A 20,189-nucleotide genomic window follows, 5' to 3' on the forward strand; every position below is an offset into this window, starting at 1 on the left:
ATCTCAGCTGTGTTTGATGTGGCGTCCAGAGACTTCCATGTATTTGAAGTTCTGTTATGTGATTCACTCTGATAACTCACGAGTCGCCTCTGTTCTTCACACACACACACACACACACACACACACGCACATGCATCATTTTACATACCCAGCAACAAGTAAGACACTTCTCTAAAATGAAAGCATTAATTTTAGCTCATAAACTTGAAAGAAATCCAGACGTGAAAGGCAAAAAATTGAATTGTTGTTGAAATTAATCAAATAGAAACGCTAAGAGAGTGTGTGAGAAAGGGATGTTTCTCCAGTCCATTAGTGCACTTTAAGTGCTATTCAGTACTATTCAGTTACTTTTGGAGAATTTTAGAAGCAGTCCATTGATCAAGAAGACACGCGCTTGGCACTCACAGCTACTCAAATGCAGGCAGGATGGCATTAGGGTAATAAAGTGAGCAGCAGCCCTCCAAAAAGGCTGTGTTCTGTTATTTAAAGTGAAGTGCACCCATAAGATGTCTAATAGTGGGACGGTTATTTTATGATGTCTTGCTCTCAGTTTTGGCACAATGTACATCTGCCCTTGAAACTACAACCAAGAGGTAAACTACAGCATCCACTTGAGACTCGTAACACGCAGGAAGCATTTTGACCATTTACTTCTAGGAATTGTTAATTTATCACATGGGATTTGAAGCCTCTGGCCATTGCTCACATCTCAGTTTGTCTTTCGTGTATTCGCGCTGAGGAAATTCCTGGTCTCCAGACAACGCTGCTGGAAACCTCTCCTCACTCTCTCCCACTTACTGTTTTTAGACTGGTGGCAAACGAGGCAGCATCACACATGCACACATACCTTTACTCATCTCTCGCACTTTCCAACACTTCCTTTTCACTTTGGTGAACCTTCTCCCCTTCGTTTCCTCTTTCATAGAAACAGCCACAGGGGTGTTCCCTCAGAGCTGCAATCACAGTCAGGGAAAGTGTGTTATCCTCTCTGAATATTCACGTATATCAGGGTGTGTGTATTTTCTGCCTGTTCTAGGGATTTCCATGCTGTAGGACCCAGACATCCCCCCAGAGCTGTGACTGTGTGTAAGAGTATGTGTGCATGCTTTTTAGTGTACGCTCTATCATCATCTCCTTCAGTGATTAGGACTGTCTCTGCCCCAGACTGGGGTTTAGTCTTTTTTCACTCCCATGGGAAATGGAGACTTGAGGCTGATTTGTATGCAACTGTCTCTTTTTTCAGTCTGTGCTGCACTTTATAGGATGTGTGCATGTGTGCATGTGCACGCGTATGCGTGCTTGTGTGCATGCGAGTGTGCAAAATTGTCCTTGCTTGCTCGCTTGGTAGGGTCTGACCAGTGCTGCATCTGGTTCCGTGATGAGAGACATCTGCAATCGGGGACTTAACCCGATTAGAGAGGTACGATGGCCTGGGGGGAGCAAGAAATGGTTGAGGCATGGTTGGATGGCTGAGAAGAAAAGATGGAGAGGTCACAAACTGACCAGCGGGCTACAGACGTAGCAGCTGGAGCAGGGAATGCTTTAGGTGGAGAGTGTCCCGTCAGACCTCACACCTTCACCTGTGGAGAAATCTCAGTCTATCTTTGGTGCTGTCATTTTTGCACATTTCTCCTTTTCCTTTTTATCCCCGTTGTCTTTTGCTGTCAGGCTTATTTTTTTCCTCTTCCTTTAACCTCCTTCTGTCCTGTCTGCTTTCCATTATATTCTTTGCCCCTTGCCCTCAGCCTGTAATGGCACAGACTTTAAATTTATCTATTTTCTCTTCATCCTCATCATTGTTACCAGGCGCTTTATGTTGTTTTTTTTTCACTTTCTTCCTCTCTTTTTTGTCTCCTGATGGCTGTGCACACATGCATACACTTTTCCCACACTCTCTTCCTTCATCCTTTCCCTCTGTCTTGGTCATGTGGGGGCAGTGGCACTCACTCATTCCAATTGACAGATTACTTTCCTAATGGAATTTAATTATTTATCCCTTCCTCATGGCGATTTAGCCAGGAAAAGACCGACAGCAGCAGCAGCAGCAGCAGTGTGAGGGAGGACAGGGCAGAAGGGGAAGGCGAGGTGGGGGGGAGGTGCTCATTTCCTCCTGTGGCAAGAAACTGGATCACCTCCGTTTTGATTTGGAGAAATGTCATTCAGCGAGAAAGGGAACAGGAGTGAGGGATGGTGAAAGAAAAATGGAGGCAGAAAGACACCAAGAAACACAAATTCATACAGAGGGAGAAAAGAATGAATGACAGGTGGCTTGTGGGCAAAACGTGTGAGTATGAATGAATATACATACATTTTACTGCATGGATAACACTCATGTGAACACGGAAAACCTGTTTTTATCACACAGGAGTTCATGACTTACACCGGATACTTATTCTAAACTTAAACACAACTATGATTACACAACTCCCAAACATGAGCCATAAACATTAAGTCTATTGCTCTAAATGGATGGTGAGTCCCAATAATGTGACACTGTGAACAGATTTTTGTCACCTAAATCTGAGGAGTCACTCACACACAAAACCATTGCGGGGAAGGTGGGTGCTAGACAACCTGTCTGTGCTTTCGTCTCTGTACCTCTTCACTCGCTGTCGTACACACCTCTTTTCTTGTGTCTCCTTTTTCCGTCTTCTTGCCTCGTCTCTCCCTTCCATCTTTTTGGCTCTCTCCCTCTCCCTCTCTCTCTCTCTCTCTCTCTCACACTGGGGATCCTAATTAAGCTTGGCTGCTCTTTGATGTTGTCGCCTTGGCAACAGTCACCATGACGAGGCTGGGTCTGCACACTCTCTCACCAACTCGCCCAGGCATACACAGATGCACACAAGTACAGTGCACGCACACACACACACACACACACGCACGCACATGCAAATATGCGCACGCACACATAGGCTGTGTGAGACCATTAAAGAGTACAGCCAGCGTTTGACCCTTGGTTCAAATGATAGCTTGCAAAATGGCTCAGGTGTGTGCGCAGGCTACATATGTGTGTATCTGTACACATGTAGTCAGCATGTGTGCATACATGTAATAGAAGTAGAACAACATGCAACCGACCGTGCTAGACGAAGGTGATGATTAATGTGGAGGTGCATGCATGTAGGTGGTTGAGAAAGCTTCAGTTCGGCTTCATCACGACAGTGACCAGGTGGCTGTGACACACATACAGCTGTCATGGCCGCTTGCTCTTTCATTTAACCTCTTGTTGTATTTGTTTTGTTTTCCTAAATAAATGTTGGTGTGGGCTAAAAGCCCTTGAGATGAATCATGTGGTAAAGAGCAATTGTTAGCACTGGCTGTTTCTCCAGGCAGTACACCAATTGGTAAACTCAGCTGACTTCCAGCAGGGGAGTTCCTCATTTCTCTCCCCATGCCCCGACCTTTCTCTTTAGTCTCTGCTTTCTGGTTCTCTCTCGCTCCTTAACCTTTTCTCTCCCCAGCTGTAATCTCTTTACAAATTTTACAATTGAGTCCTAGCATTTTGTTTTGAGAGGTGAAAAATGTTTGCCAGTGCACTGCGAAATTCCAACTTATCCCAAATGCAGAGCTTCAAAAATGGTGCTTTCTTAAAAAAAAATATTATTTTGCGTTAACAAAAATAATCCTCAAATAAGTCAAAAGTGTCTAAAGAACAAAGAGATTTTTTGCAGTGCCCTTTCTGACCTGATATTTCCTCATTCCTATCTTTATCTCTTCATTTCCTCTGCACTTCATCCATCTCTTTCCTCCTCCGCCTTCTCCTCTCATCAACCCCACCACCTCCTCCTCCTCCCTAACCCCTAGCTCTTGTCAGCACCGTCTGGAGGACGGCCCCCGTAATGAAACCTGCTCTTACCACTTCCTTATAACGATGGCTTTGGTGACAATATCAAGTGTAACCACAGCAATTACGAACCCGACCGTCAACATACGAGGAGGGAAAACCGCAATTAAAGTGGCCTTTTTTATTAAACTTAAACTTTCTGGCCCACTTACACAGCTGAAAAATGTTCACACCCTACAACACAATTTTTCTATTTTTTTTTACCAATAGTTAACAATAAAAAAAAGGATCCAAGTTTAATTTTAATGAAAAAAGTCAGCTCCGTACCATCTGCAGACTCTTGTTTATTTATTTTCCCTGCAAAAAATAAACAAATAAATCACATTCATTCAACTTAGTTTCGCTCCATATTTTTCCCCTGGTCGTCCAAGCCCCATCTGCAGTGGCTCAGTGTCCCACCGGTTTCAGAGTCATCGCTGGCATGTGCCCATGAGACCGGCTGAAATCACAGCATACTGCCCTTGTTTTTTAAATATTGTCTCTCTGATCATTAGAAACCTGTTTAGCTTAAGAGCCACTGCTCCAGATGAATCAGCATCTTTGGTTTAATTTTAGCAAGAGAAGAGTTTCAGGTTATATGAAAATGAGCCAAAGCACTGTGTGGGGACTGAATAGATTACTGATTAAATGGATGGTGTTTTCCATCTCAGGGAAGACATTTATTCTGAATTGCAGGTGCATTCTTTAATCATCAGATTAGTCAGCTGTACTGATGAGAAAAGGACCGTGCCAACAGAGCATCACAATGAAAAGTTTTCTCAGTGACACATTAAAAGAAGTGTAACTCCTTTCCCGAACTGACTCTCCACATGTCCTTCCTGTCCCTGCAGCTGTTTGTCATCGACAACGGAGCAGACGACTGGCGAATCGCCATGACGATGGAGAGGGTTCTGCTAATCGCCCTGGAGCTGCTCGTTTCTGCTGTGCATCCGGTGCCTGGGGACTTTAAGTTTCAGTGGCGGGCACGGCTGGCCTTCTCGTACGCGCCTTCGCAGGCCGAGGCTGACCTGGACATGGTGCTAAGCGTGCCCATGTTCCTGCGCCTCTACCTCATTGCCAGAGTCATGCTTCTGCACAGCAAACTGTTCACCGACGCTTCCTCCAGGAGTATAGGTGCCCTCAATAAGGTCAGGAGAGTTTTAATCTTGTAGATGTTTCTCTGAGCGGTATGCCTTCAAAGGTGTGGATGTGAAAGGTTTTGCTGGAAACAGGTGATGGAGTTGTAAAGGTATTAAGGTCAAGAGTTCTCTCCTCTGAATTAAGCCTGTGTCTACGTTGTGCCTTTTATCCTTGGCCTCTTTTGCTCTAACTATCTGAAGTTCTTCCTTCCCCTTCTGTCCTTCTAGTCCAGCTGTTTCTTTTCATCTACCACTTCAAATCCCCTTCCTGTCCTTTTGTTGTCACTGTGCTTAGAGACTTAGATCTAAGCTGTGGTGGATCTTTCATAATACAATATGAGATGAGAGCATGAAATGGAAACAAGTTATTGCATACAGCTCAAATGGGCCATGAAGAGAAAGAACTAGAATGAAATTGCAGTATAAGTGCAGAAATATGTTGAAGTCGTGCAACAAATGGCTGATGCCAGATTTGTAATGACTTTATACGACAAACATTGCTGTAAGATCAGGAAATAGAGATGTTGCATGTTGCAAACGTGCAAACTAGGTGGAGGAGAGCAAGTGCAGCGGGAGAGATATAGAGGAGATTTTTTTAGACGAGTAATTTAGCAGGTGGCGCGTGTATCGGCGACGGCTCTCTTCTGACCCTCAGGCAGCATCGACGTGGAGAGAAGGTGAAGCTGCCACTGAAGTGCAGCTGTAAATGACAACTCATTTATCAGCTGCTTTAGCCTTCCAGGGCTCAAGCATCAAATGATCCATCTGCCAGAAGTTGATTGTCTGCCTCTTATTGATGAATGAGCCAGAGATAAAAAAGTACACTGACACAGGCCAGTTACTCAAAGACACCGTATAGCCTGACCCGAGTCAGAGGGCAAGCCCTGATCTCGACTCCAATTATAGTGGAGATTCTCTGAGTGCTGCTGCTATCAAAAGCTACTCAGAGGACTAATTAGTAAAACATCAAGTCCGCTTGGGAAACAGTGTGCAGGATAAGGATTCAGAGCAGCACAAGATTAACTCCTGGGAAAAAAAAGTGAAGCAATGTGTGTATGTGTGTGTCTCTAAATGTCTTTTAGGTCCATTTTAACACGCGGTTTGTAATGAAAACCCTTATGACGATCTGCCCTGGGACGGTGCTGCTGGTCTTCAGCATCTCTCTGTGGATCATTGCTGCCTGGACCGTACGAGTGTGTGAGAGGTTAGCACTAAAGCTGGTCCGTTTTGCGATTGTGATTTGGTGTTTATTGCGTGTACATGAGCGTACATGAGTGTGAGTGTTGGACTGTGATCAGATGAGGAATTCAACTCAGAAATTAAATTCAACTGGCAGAATCTATAATCTGAGACGTCTGTGCAACATAATCCCTCTTTAGACTTCAGTTTATGAGGCTTTCTCAGCAGTTGTTCAGGCAATGGATTTGTTACTTCATTTGTCTGCTTGTCAGACTAAAAATAAAAATTAAAAATCAATATAATAGTGTCTGAAGAAAACATTCATTAACATTAATGACCGTCCAATAAGGCATTTCTAAGCAATAAACAATCTGATATTGTTACGGGACACTCGAACATAGTTTGTCAGACACTAAGGACCTAATTAAGGACTTAATAGTTGATCATTTGTCAAGAGTAAAAAAGAAATAGCAATAACAGTAAAATATAGCTCTCATCACCACAGTGTAATGAAACATTACATGAGCAAACACAGTGCCAAATCCTCATACAGATTCATACATTTACACGAGAATAACTAACCCACAGGCATGTTTAAGCACCCACATCAAAAATGTGTATTAAAATTCCTGAAGACATTCTGAGCTCAAATGTCCTGGCCTTGGAAATATCACGTTGAATAAGCTTACTGACTTTTATTATGACAGAGATGTGACTGATGCCGCTTTTAAGTCTTTCTTTTTGATTTAAAACCATAGCTGCGGCTGTTAGATCACCAACTGACATGTTATATCGCATTTTTTTGATTTAATGTAAAAATGGACACAAAATTGTGGTTTTACAGATGCAATGACTCTGAAAAGTGGACAGAGCTGGGGTTTTTGTTTTTTACTGTTTTTTATGATTAGATAAGCAAGTCAAACAGTTCCTGTAATTTAATACACCAGTTGCAGATGTTTTACACAAGGGTGTATAGTTGTTAACAAAGATATTAACACCTAAAAGTATGCTTATAGCAGCTCGTTGTTACAGTACAATGTGTTACAGCTTTATTTTCATTCTTTCCCATTTCACATCTCACAATATGTGTTTTTCATGCCATATAAGTATTTATATATATATATATATATATATATGACATGAAAAAAACATTAAGAGAAATCCATATCATACTCAATACAGCAGCAAACACATGGCAGTACAGACTGGTGATTTATCGACCGCTCTTGGATCCAGCAGGCAGACGCTCAGAAATGAAACGGCTTACAAACATATCTGTTTCTCTGTTGTTATTAAAGAGCACTAAATCCAGTTGTTCAGTTACATTTAAGAGATTGATAATTAAATTTTACAGATTATTTAATGCTTGTAATGTGCCATCAAAAGGAGATGTATTCAAATGTTTTTGGAGATAAATCAAGGAAATGTAGGAAAATGTCAGCTGGTTAATAGGCTTGATTAAATGCATCACTGCCCGGCTGCTGGGGAGTCCTCAGTTGGTCCGTATCCAACTGGCAGAAACTGGCATTTTGCTTCTTTCCAAATCAAATTAATGAAGAAGAAAAAAAAAAAAAAAAACTAAATGGCTTCGAACGGCGTCCAAAGATGTGACTTTTCAGTCTTAGAGAATAGAGAGACTTCAGAGCAAATATATCTGTTGCTAGCAAGCAAGGTTACATCTTATTATATTTCTGCTGAATAGTTTATTGAAAGAAAAACTTTGTTTCAGATCTGCACCAGGTTTGGTTGCTATGGTAACAGTGTTGCGCGTAGGGCAAGAACGATGGAGGCAAAAGATGCAGTTATGTGTTATGCGTCAGACAAAATTGCTGGAAACATTTTTTTCGGTTAGACGCCCACATTCGCAGACAGGACCAGTGGGACAGTTATTGTTTGTTTGTTTTTATTCATTATTATTATTTAGATGTTTTACTATTGACTGACTTTATCCTCTAACAATAAACATGTTTGGGTTTTTTTTAGGTATCATGATGCCCAGGATGTGACCAGTAACTTCCTGGGAGCCATGTGGCTTATCTCTATTACTTTCTTGTCTATTGGCTATGGAGACATGGTTCCTCATACTTACTGTGGCAAAGGAGTCTGTCTGCTCACAGGCATCATGGTCAGTACATTTCCTCTCCTTCCCCTCTCTCTGCTCTCCCAGTAGTGCTGTCCTCCCCTCGTTCAAAGGTCAGCAGATTAGAGCGCATGCTGTCATTTGCAAGAGAAATTCTCCCATTTGTGTAATTTGGGCAATCCTCTCTGAATTAGCCTGCATCTGTGCTTCTGTGTGTTTTGGGTGTGTAGGCGTGCAAACAAGAGCATGTTAGTGGTTTGTGTGTGTGTGTGTGTTTTTTTATGTGTGTGTGTTTCTATGCGTGTTATTCCCTTGTCTGTCCTCATTGCATAATGAAGGTCCTACCTTTCAGTGTGCCATGTCCTCCCACTCTCATTTTTTTCCTCTGTCGGTCTTTCATTTTTTTTCTTTACCACTTTCCTCCTCTCTTGTGCTATCTCTCTTTTTTGTGTTTCTCCTTCTATCTTTTTTCTCACTGTCCATCTCCCCTTCCCTGAGGCCATGTGTTTATTTCTATCTACCATCCATCTGTCAATGTTTAAGCTGCCGACTGATCCTCCTTTGCTTCACTTCACAGGTGTTCTTTCCTCCTTCGAACATTTCTTTCACTCTGTTTCTTGCTCTCCATCTTTGTCACTATTATTTTAACACTTCTCTGAATGAGTCGATGCAATTTGCGTCTTTTGAAATGCAAGAAAATTAGATTTTTTAAAATAACTCTATAACTAAATATTGCATGTTCTCAAATTAAATGTGATAAGTATGTTAACCTGTGCAGATAAGGTCAGGAAAGGAAAAATAGGGTTTAAAAATAATAATATGATTTTCTGGCAATACATTTCCCAAAGGACACAATGGTCCTCATACTTGTTGCCAGAGGAGAATACGATGACTGATAGGAGACTGGACTTCACTGTTCAGTGGTCCCTCAGCTTATTTGGGGGAATTGCTGTAATTAACAGAATACATATTCATTTTCCAAATTGGCTTTTGCCCATTATTATTGCCAAGTTCCAATTTATCACTGTGTTTCTTAGAAATCCTTAAGTAGAGGACATGAGAAAGATTGTATTAGACACTGGAAAGGTTGTTTGCCATGAACTGTAAATAATAATGTAATATGCTGTTTGTCTTCATTCATTCTTGAAAATAGAAGACATCGTTACATATAAGATTTTTCCTTGTACTTATAAAAGCAGTGTGTTCATATGAAAGAAGACAATTTAAACAAAAATACTTAGAACCAGTCCTTAGATGAATCAGGGTATAAGGTAAAACTTGATCACAAATATAACCTCAGTATATGACATTGACAAGATTGACATGAGTGGGTGTCATGTGAGTACAGTCATGTGAAAAAAGAAAGTTTCCACGGGACTTAGGCTACTGTTTCCATGGGAATTAGGATAGGGTGGAGGGTAGCTGCTAATCAAATGCATCTGATTACTTGATTATCAGCACGTCTGGTCACCACTATAAAGCACATATTTTTTCCAGTTTGTTGGTCTGGAGCATTCACCTGTGTGTTAAGACAGTGCCACAATCTTCCCAGCAGTGGACATCCCAGCAAATGCGCTCCAAGGTCAGATTATGCAATGCTCTAGAGAAACAGCAAAAACCCAAGAGCTACAGCTAAGTTTATACAGACCTCGGATAACGTGTTAAATGTTAAAGTTCATGACAGTACAATTGGAAAAAGACTGAACAAGTATGGCTTGTTTGGAAGGCTTTACTGCAGAAAGCCTCTTCTCTCAAAATAGAACATGGTAACACAGCTTAGGGTCGCAAGTTGCTTTTGAATAAACCACAAAACTTCTAAAAATGTCATTTGGACAGACAAGATGAGGCGATAGCTCATTAGGTAGAGCGTTTGCCCCACGATCGGAAGGTTCATTGGTCGGGGGGGAACCATTGTTGGCCATTAACTCCTCTGTATACCAAAGTATTACTAGAAAGCTAAAGCTTAGTCCATGCAACAACAACAATGCCCCAAATACAGCAGCAAATCTACAACAAAATAAGTGAAAAAGAAACGAATCAAGGCGTTACAATCTGTTACCCAGTCAAAGTCCAAGTGTCCTTAAGCTTGCTGTTTATAAATTAATGCAATGTTGTAAAGCGGACACAAATGCTCCACAATGATGTAAGAGATTAATTGTCATACAGGAAATGATTATTTTAAGTTAATACTGCTAAAGGTGACTGTAGTGTGATATCACATCACCTTTTGCTTTCTTTTATACATACACAAAATGCAAATGTTGCAGCCATTTTTGTGTCAAGGTGCCTCCAAAAGCGTGCTAAGAAGAATGTTATATTTGAAACCACAAACTAAGTCAGTGATTAACAACAACTCCATATGACACAGCTAAACAAGCTTCAACCAAACAAGTTTCAGATATCCCAGACGAGCCCCCAAATTAGTTGAAAACAACTAGGAGTCCACGGACACGTAACACACTGTATTAATACATTAATACAGTGTGTAATAATATATCAACCATCTTTGCAAAAAACACAAGTGCAAAAGTGGTCGATGTTAGATAGAAAACTGGGCAAATGGGCCCAAACATGAGCCAGCCCCCATAGTCTGAAGGACCAGGCACATCCCAATGTCTCCACTGTCAGGCAGTTGTCCACATGAGCAGACTGGGACCTCCAAGACAGTTGGAGGTGTTACACAAATAAAACAGCTGCATAAAGTGTGCAAATGCTCAGTTTGAAATATTTTAAGAGCCTTCTTTTCGTTATAGTAGTCATAAGACCACCAGGAAAAAGGATTAGAAATGTGAAATCTCTCCACTTTCTTTGAACACCTACAGACTTTTTTTTTGCCAATGCCATTTATAACAGTATTGAAGGCAGTTGAGAAGTGCTTTGAGATGTAATTTAATGACTGCTAGACGTTGGTTTGAAGAAGAAAAAAATCAAGGGAACAACTTAAAATAACTCTCACAATCCAAACTACATTTTTTCTTTTCTTTTGCATCTTCTGTAGTATGTACTTTGGTCTTTGAAGTTATCTGTTAGATTGAAAAAGTTAATTCAAATGGATTTCTTATCTCCATAAGAGCCCAAAACCTGCATGTGTATTCTTTCATCCTCACTTTGTCCACTCTCTCTGTTTCTGCCGGCTCACTGTATAGCCCATTAAATGTGTGAATAAAAACACACTTACACACACATACCCCCATTTTCTGGATGAATCATCCAGTCTGTGTTTAAGAAAGAGTACTACTTTTACCGTAACGCGCACACAAAAACAGACACAAAATGGGGTGCATACAAATGGTCCCAAGCCCACTGCTACAGACTCCACATCCTCCACACAACACTGACACAGAACTTGACATACACTCTGAGTACAGCTCCCACACACTCGCTCCTCTCCTGTCACACACAAACACACTCTCATCACACTCTTCACAGTGGTCAAAGTGCTTTATTTTTGTTGATCATCAGAGATGAAGTGAGGCTGCAGGTGGAAAGAGAAAGTTAAAGCATAACTATATGAGAAAGAGACCAGGTGTAGTAATGTTATGGAATTACAGGGATTGGTGGGTTGGAGGGGAGCGCAGGGCTGACAGGTTAAGGCAGAAAACTTTTATTTATTTATTTCATTTTGTTGTTGTTATTTGTTTTGGGGTCTTTTTTGACTGCCTAAAACTACTGTAATGAGAAATTCTCACTGTTGTTACTATGACAACACATGAAGGCCAACGGTGTTGGAATATACCACTGCCCTGAGGCTACCTGGGGGTGTGCCAGGTGTTAGTGTGTATTTGTGTGTGGTCGTGTGTTGTTGTGAGTGGGTGGATAGCAAGATGGAGGTTAGGTACACTATACCACAAATGTTGTGTACAGCATATGTGATACAGCACTTCATGTTGTACACAGGTCGTGTGTACAACATGAAGTGATTATTAAGTGTTTATTAAACTGCACTGAGAAGTAGGGCTTGGTCTATAAACAAATAAATGAATGGCAGTATAGTAAGACACAGCTGTAGTTATATGACATTTTATTATTCAAGGACTTGTTGTTGGAGAGCACTACTGTATGCATGAATAAAAATTGAATGTGCGTATGCTTTACCTATTTTTACTGTGAAATAATACAGTGGATTCCAAAAGTCTATGTTTACATGCCAGGTTTTTGTGGTGCGAAACCTTGGCATTCGATCCAAATGTAAAACAAACTGAAATCATATAGTGGGGAAATAATAATATTTTCTAATAATAACCTCTTTTCATATATATATACATACACATTTAAATTAAAGGTAATCTACAAAGGAAGCAATTTGCAGTAAGGTGCTGACCAGATATCAACTGAAGTCAATGAGATTAAGTGACGTCAAGTGAGAACGTGTGAGTCCCGAGTTGAACTTTTCTCAGCTTCTCAGTCAAGGTGACTGACTGAAGCAGCTATCAATGAGAGCAAAGGATACTGTCGATCAACATTTGACAGACTGGTAAATACATTAGAAGGTTACCTAGGCAACCGGAGCCTAGAATCGCCACTTATGAACAACTGTCTGCGACAAATTTATGTACAACAAGCTAATAACTGCTTGTATGGATGGCTTATATTTGTTCTTTTTGGGTAGGAGTCTGAAAGTAGGGCACATCATGACTTGGCAATAATTGGCAATATATTTGGCACAACTTGAGTTGCAAAGGTGCTTCAAATCTGTCAGATTACAAAGGCATCTCCTGTGCGCACCCCTCATCAGCTCATCTGGGCAGATATTTAATTGGATATTGGTTCGGGCTCTGCCATTGTATAACCATAATCTTCTAGTGAAGCCATTCTTTTGTTGATTTGGATGTATGCTTTGGAATGTTGGTTAGCCACACAAGCCGTATTATTTTATGGATACGTGCATTAAAAATGCTTTAACCAACAAGCAGTTCAGCTAAATCAGATTAGCAGTGGCAAAGCTTAGCGCATAGCTTATGCTAGAGGCGTCTGTATTGGCAACCGTCTGTCAGTCAAAGCTTTTGTTCCTTGAGTCCAGTCTTCAGATTAATCTGTGACTCAAAGAGGTGGAGGTGCATTTAAAACATTTCCACTAGAGATCAAGAAATTATGTTTTGTAGAAGATTTACAATTTCTTTCAAGAACATCCACACTGGTTACAGGAAACTGCAGTGCCCATAAGAATCATTGTGCTGCAGAAACAATTCGAGAGACAATCAGAAGAAGGCAGGCTTTCAGAAATGGCTCTTTACAGAGATTGCCTGTTTTCAGTAGACGATGTCAGGGGGGCTACATCAAGAGCCAATATGAGATAAATAAGGCATTTTTGAACTGTAAATCAAGAAAAGAGACCTTAAAAATATATATGGTGCTGGAAAAATAAATCATAAAAATAATATTCATTTATTGTGATTGCATGATGTATAGTATAAATTCAGGAGCAAGAGGTCTCCTTTAAAATGTCCTACATTACAGTGGGCTATATTTCCAATATTTTTAACATGTAGATTAATCCTAAATGTAGGCGTTACATTTAAGTTTTACCATATGACTGTGCATAATTATTTTTATTTCCTACAGCTTCTTAACTGCAGTCATACTGCAGTTGTGGATGGCTTGCAGGTTAAACAGATGCAGACAAGCTATCATTTTTAACCTTTTTGTGGCTTTTCTGTTCTAAGTGCTTGCATTTTGAACACTAATTGAGCATATTAAATGTTTTTTTTTTTTTCAACCGTATTTTTTCCCCCCTCTGCATGTTCCCACTGACTGGTTTTGGAAACAATTTTCCACTGCTGTTTGCATTCACTTTTTACCTGGACCGCGTGGATGTTACACAAAGGCACAGATGGGTGATTCCCCCTTTTCTGAGTGGGTAGACAGCTGTGCTGTACTGAAGAAAACAAGGGGAACACCCTGGTAAATGGAAGAAATCACAGCAGCACAGCCATCATCAGTCGTGTCACTGCATGGACATTTCACAGGGAGCGCTGATGGAAGCAAATAGATGCAGATGCATGTGCAAACAAATTGACACATACACACATATACAGCCACTTTGTCAACGCATGCTTCCACATACACACACACAAAGGCTGCCCCGACAAACCAATCAGTGTCCCGCTGTTTCTGACCAAGGAGGTCATTTGTCTTTTATCCTGTCTTCCTTCTCTCACCCCAACCGGTCGCAGCAGATGGCCGCCCCTCCCTGAGCCTGGTTCTGCCGGAGGTTTCTTCCTGTTAAAAGGGAGTTTTTCCTTCCCACTGTCGCCAAAGTGCTTGCTCATAGGGGGTCATATGATTGTTGGGTTTTTCTCTGTATCTATGAAGCGCCTTGAGGCGACTTTTGTTGTGATTTGGTGCTATATAAATAAAATTGAATTGAATTGAATTGAATTGAATTTGTGAACACGTGCACACTGCGCTGCATTTTGTGCTGTTTGTTAGCTGAGGGCTCTGTTCCCTAAAGCGCAGACATGTACAAATGCTCTAAGGGGTTTCCATTGGCTCTCATCATATTTTATTCATAGTTTTTGAATAAACACAAATAGAGTGGATGAGTGTATAGATGTGGGCACTAAGGCCTGTTTGTGCGTTACATTTCACTGAACCCAGCCAAGGTTATTTTTGGCAAACCTGTCTTGTCGTTCAGGAGTGTGCATGATGAAGTCCCGGCTATTTCCTGCACGCTTCAAAATGTTGCGTGTTCCCTCGCTGTTGCTCTAAGTCACTATGTTTCTCTCCTTATATCTCTTTATTCTGTCACTCCTATCCTCTGCCAACTGTGAGCTTCGCACACTTACAAGAAGGAAGGAAGGCACTCATACATTTTCATTAAACACTCTTAATCTTAATTCATTACTTATCAGGAGATATGTGACCTCATTAACATTGCCTTCTTCTCCATCTTTCTCTCCTCCTATTCCGTGCACACACCCTCGCCTCATATATTCATCCGCCCATGTTTCTTCCCTTCCCCATTTATATTTACTCATTGCTCTTCACTTTCTTTATCTTTTCTTCCCCTCTCTCTTCTTTTTTCCCTCTCGGTGCCTGCCCCTTCAGAGGAACCTGTGAGCACTCAACAGCCCCATTGAATACAGTGTCTAATCTAAAAGTTAATTAAGTCTGTCTTCTTCCCTGTGTTCCTGCTCCTCTTCTCCTCTCAAGCATGTCTTTTTTGGTTGAGAGACTGCTGTCATTCTCTCCCAAATGAATTTGCCGTGAGTCCCACGTGGGTTGAGCTGGGATACAGACAAACTAGTGCTGTTTTACACTTTTACACATCCTGCAGGCCTCAAGCCACCAGTGACAGGAGAAGACTGACACCACGTAATTCGGATTGACAACATCCAATTAAATTAAATTAGTTGGTGTCAGTCGGTGATATTTTTTTTTCTGGTTTTATCTTTAAGGGGCACAATTTCAGCGTCCTATAGAGGCAATATAGAAGGCATCTCACACCAGATGGATTGGAGGTGAAAATAGATTTGGCTTGCCTCTCAACATGAGGAACTGTGGCTCTGGAACAGAGCTATTCCTCCTAATCCTCTCCTCTCTCCCATTCACTTCTCCTTCTGTCATCTTCATATTTGTCCTTGCTCCCTTCAATCATCTGAACTAATTCCCTGTCCAAAAACCACAGATTTACCAGTTCCACCTCTGTACTGGCTGACTCTGTCCTCCTCCCTCCCTCCCCTCTTGTCTCTCATAGGGTGCGGGCTGTACGGCTCTGGTGGTTGCCGTGGTAGCCAGGAAGTTGGAGCTGACCAAGGCCGAGAAACATGTACACAACTTCATGATGGACACGCAACTCACCAAGAGGGTGTGTAGGCATGCTCGATGTCAGTGAGTGCGTGCGTGTGAATGAGTGTGTCGTCTGTAGCAGCAATAAAGCAAAAGCACAGAGTGTAAAGAGCACTCGTTCTCCCTGCAGCTGTCATTTGTAAAAGTGCGGTTTTTATGTGCAGTGCAGGTGATTTTACACTGTAGAATTTCTTTGGCGTCGAGAGCCCGGCTAAAAGGATTGTTCTTTCACTGCTACTGCGTCACCCTCCCCAACTAGCACATTACACCCTGTATTGTTGTGACAGAGTGCCATGTTATTTGAGTGAGCGAAGGCAATAAAAGGTCATCTTTGTCTCACTCTCTCTGTTCCGCTCCCTCACTTACCGCCGCTCTCTTTTTCTTTCCATCGCCGATCTTTTCCCTCCCACACCTCCCCTCTCCTCTGACATTTGTCTCTCTTACAGTAAATCCTTTTCTCTCTCTGTGTGTCACATTTGCTTCTCTCCTTCCTCCACCGCTTTCTCCTTCTTCTTTTGCCCCCTCCCAGCCTCCGTTCCCCACACCCCATCTCTCCTAACTCCCTCCCTCCCTCCTCTGGTCCTTTTCAATTTTTCATACAGTTGAAAGACCCAAGTTTTAAAAATAGCTCCCATATCAAATATGTAGGGTGCATGATGGCAGCAGGGTTATCTGGGTGACTGAACGGAGTGGGGTGATCAATAATTTGAGCGTGGATAAGATATCGATAAAGAAACCAAATAGACTCTGTGTGTCAGTTGTAGCCAGGCTCTCTCTTCAAGTTCCTGCAGTCTTTGGCCAGGTCTGTTTTCACAAGATGTTTACCATCCTTAACCATGTGCTCCACAGGTGTTTGCAAGGGCGGCGATATTTTGCAAACTGAATCTGATATGAACAGTTTATTATTGAAAATAAGATTTAACTACCTTTGTTATTATACAACATATTCATTTTGCATCATTTAGTTGTCTGTTATTTGGCTGAAATATCCTAACATAATTCAAAGGCTTGCCTTGAATTTTAGGCATATATTCCTTAGAGGACGACTCCGTGAGTTTGGTAACCCCCTGATTTTTGCATGTGACGTATCAATTTGAGATCTTTTGGCTTCCTGCCTTTTTAGTTTAAAGATGGATGTTGCCCACGTGACCATAAATTGTTTAGTTGGCAGCTGTATTCAAGCCTCCAGTCTGCCTTTTGTAAATGATTGTTGGCACACTGTATTAAATCTCTTCTTCTGCTTCTGAAACAATGTTTGGCTGCCATGAGCATTTCAAAATTCACAACGAGAAAATGACAGAGAATGCTGTTATACACTTGCTTTGTCTTAAATTATCTAAAGTTCATTTAGATATTGTATGTGGTGTCACACCTGGGAAATATCACATTTCAGTGTATTTTTTTTCTTCCATATTCAAGCTTTAATGTCTATGAAGCTATTTTCCCAGTTTGGAATGTTAAAAAGAATATTGTGTGCTTTGTATATGAGAAGCTGTAAAAAAAAAACTAAAAAAAAACATCAGTCTCCACCCTGTAAAATTGTGGTTTTCTACAGTCCTCCAAAACTGTTGTCATAGATCAGACTTTCAAATATTTTAGGGACTTTCAAGCATCCTTCAATATTTTGTTAACTTGATTCACTCCTGAGAGCAGGAGTACCAGATATTAACCCTGAAAAATATAAAGGACCAAGTTCAAGCAGTTTTTCTAGATAATGGATATTTAAAATGGCCCTTAAAAAAAGGATGCTGGAAAAACATTAAAAAAAAACACCCCTACCTGAAATGTTACATAATATCTGCTAAAAAACAGATTTTTACCTTGGATTTTTTTCAAGCAAACCAATTTTTTTTCCTAACTGACATTATCAGTTGGGACGTTTTTGGTTTGTTTTCTGTTTTTTTGTTTTTGCTTTCATAAATTGTAAAATTTGCTATAGAGACCAAAGATTCCAAGCTAAATATATCTCTGCTTTAAAGCCAGGCATTTTACCTCATGAGTCTTTGGAGATAGACTTGCTTTTGCAGCTAATCTCAATTGAGCATCCAAAGATTTGCAGTTTTTTGACCACATTGGTGTCATTTTTCAAATCAAGTGGTTTTCATTTTAGTTTAATAAGGCCTCAGTCACACTGGTCTAGAAATCAGCCAGCAGCTCCCCTAAAATCTGTTGTCACTAGGGTAAAATCTGTATTACCTGACCAGTTTCCAACATTTTCACTAAGTGAAAGCAGTTGTATACAGAATGGTAATCCCAAAATCTTGTGATCTTGTGATTGCTTTGGTTATCAGCATGTTGTAATGGTTGCCCGTTGTTTTCATGGAAGGCACAAATTTGTCCACAGTCTGTCACTAACTACTCGCCGATGGGTGGTGACATTGTTTGAAGTGCAAAGCAAACCCAAAACAGGGAGCATAAAAACTGTACAGGCCTTACTGCAGCAGTCAAAACGTTTTAAAAGGCACAAGTTTTACTCTCTGTTTATGGTTTATGTTGCATTTTTTTTCCCCTAACGTGGCATATAGTTTTTGAGTGTCTGCAGACAAGTTACCATTTTCCATGTAAACAACAAGTGATCATGGCAACCTGCTAGTGACCAAAGCAATCATAAAAGGGTTTTCGATGCAACACCATATACCTCTTTGCAACCAATTTCTCTTAGCAACAGAAGCAACTTGCAAATTCTCTAGTAATTTCTCTAGTAACCCATGATTACCACGGGCTCACTGACTGGTCTCATGGCCTGTGTGAATAGAGGGCTTAGCAATTCACAGCAACTGCCACCAACCTCCAGCAATCACGCCCAAACAATCGGGTATATATCTTTTTTCCTAGCGACCAGTGTGATTGGGGCTTAATTATCAAATTAATAGCTATTTAAATTTTGCAGCAGTACTCAGTGCTTTGAGCTAATGTTAGAAGTTTTGCTAAGTGTTTTACCACCTTGCCTGTAGAAACTTGGCTTTTGTTTTAATGTTCAAAAGTTTCTTTGTTAGTACAGTGAATGTGAGTTTTTGGGCCTGCTGACAGCCTGGTGAAACAGTGTAGCCTGATCATATTAGCATGATCAGTTTAGCATTTAGCTCAAAGCACAGCTTCACCGCGCTGCTAGCAGGCCTAAAGATTCTTGTTTCAGCAGGTTACCTTAATTTGCATTCATACTCCTCATTGAAATGCAAATTCATCTTCACCTCTTCAAGTGGCAGACAGTGTACATATCAATCATTTTTCCATTAGTTTTTTAGCCTTTTCAGCTTTTCTGCTAAACTCGATGCAGATCAGGTTATGTGGAGGCTGTGTGGTTTGTGTAGCTGGTAATTGTGACCGTAAATGTGCTAAATACTATAATCAAATGAATTTTTATCGTTTATTCAGCTAACCTACAATTTTTTCACAATCCCCTGGTAATTACAAAAGTACCTGCTGCGGTACATGTGTACCTTAAGGTTTAAAGGTTGAGGAAAGTCACATCAAATCCCAAATTTTTAACTGGTAGCTAAAAAAGTATTGTATTTTTTGTCACACTGATCAATTTTATTAGCCCCTCAAGCAAAAAGATTATATTCATATTTTAAAGCAAATGCCATCATCAATACAGGTAATTCATGATCTTAATAAACCCGCTCATCAAGTAACGGAGGCCTCCTAGAGCAATATGCAGCATGCTGCTTGGTGACATTTCCCTTCAAAGGGTCTACGGTTTATGCTGCGGTAATTGTCTCCTGCCCTCTATCACTGAGAGACCAATGATTGAAGCTGTTGTGTGCACATTGATTTACATAGCCGGGGCCATTCTTTGCCACATCTTTGTACCAAGAGAATACAATCAGTCAAAGCTTTATAATAAATAATGCAACAATAGCTTCAACATCTTGCCATCATCATATGTGCGCATACACACAAACAGACAGGAAAGCACACAGTCTGTCTTTCTAACTCACTGCAATGCTGTCTACTTCCCTTTGAAGGATTAACAAGAATGTCAATTAAATGCCAGAGAGACGCTCTTAGCTGATCTGAACAAGGTGTTGTGCAATCTAATGTAATTTTGTAATGATGTGTAAAGAATAGGGTGTGGTTCATCACCAGCATGAAAATCTGAGCCCAAAAATCTAGCTGTAACTTTTCCTTATGATTTTGACACTTTTTGACAATTTTTTAAAATCCTTTCTATTTTCAT

The 20,189-nt window shown here is 40.8% G+C and overlaps 1 protein-coding gene across 1 annotated transcript in view; it reads left to right on the plus strand.

Annotated features, from left to right (window-relative positions):
* Positions 1-20,189, plus strand: part of kcnn3 (potassium intermediate/small conductance calcium-activated channel, subfamily N, member 3) — a 60,102-nt gene that overhangs the window by 27,426 nt on the left and 12,487 nt on the right. Inside the window, exons 4-7 of the mRNA XM_084943194.1 lie at positions 4,675-4,971; positions 6,045-6,166; positions 8,125-8,266; positions 15,918-16,028. Of these exons, the coding sequence (XP_084799320.1) occupies positions 4,675-4,971; positions 6,045-6,166; positions 8,125-8,266; positions 15,918-16,028 (672 nt within the window). The remainder of the gene's footprint in view (positions 1-4,674; positions 4,972-6,044; positions 6,167-8,124; positions 8,267-15,917; positions 16,029-20,189) is intronic.

The sequence above is a fragment of the Perissodus microlepis genome, chromosome 11 (genome assembly GCF_051167445.1).
Source record: "Perissodus microlepis isolate ML-2025 ecotype Zambia chromosome 11, ASM5116744v1, whole genome shotgun sequence".
Lineage (NCBI taxonomy): Eukaryota > Metazoa > Chordata > Actinopteri > Cichliformes > Cichlidae > Perissodus > Perissodus microlepis.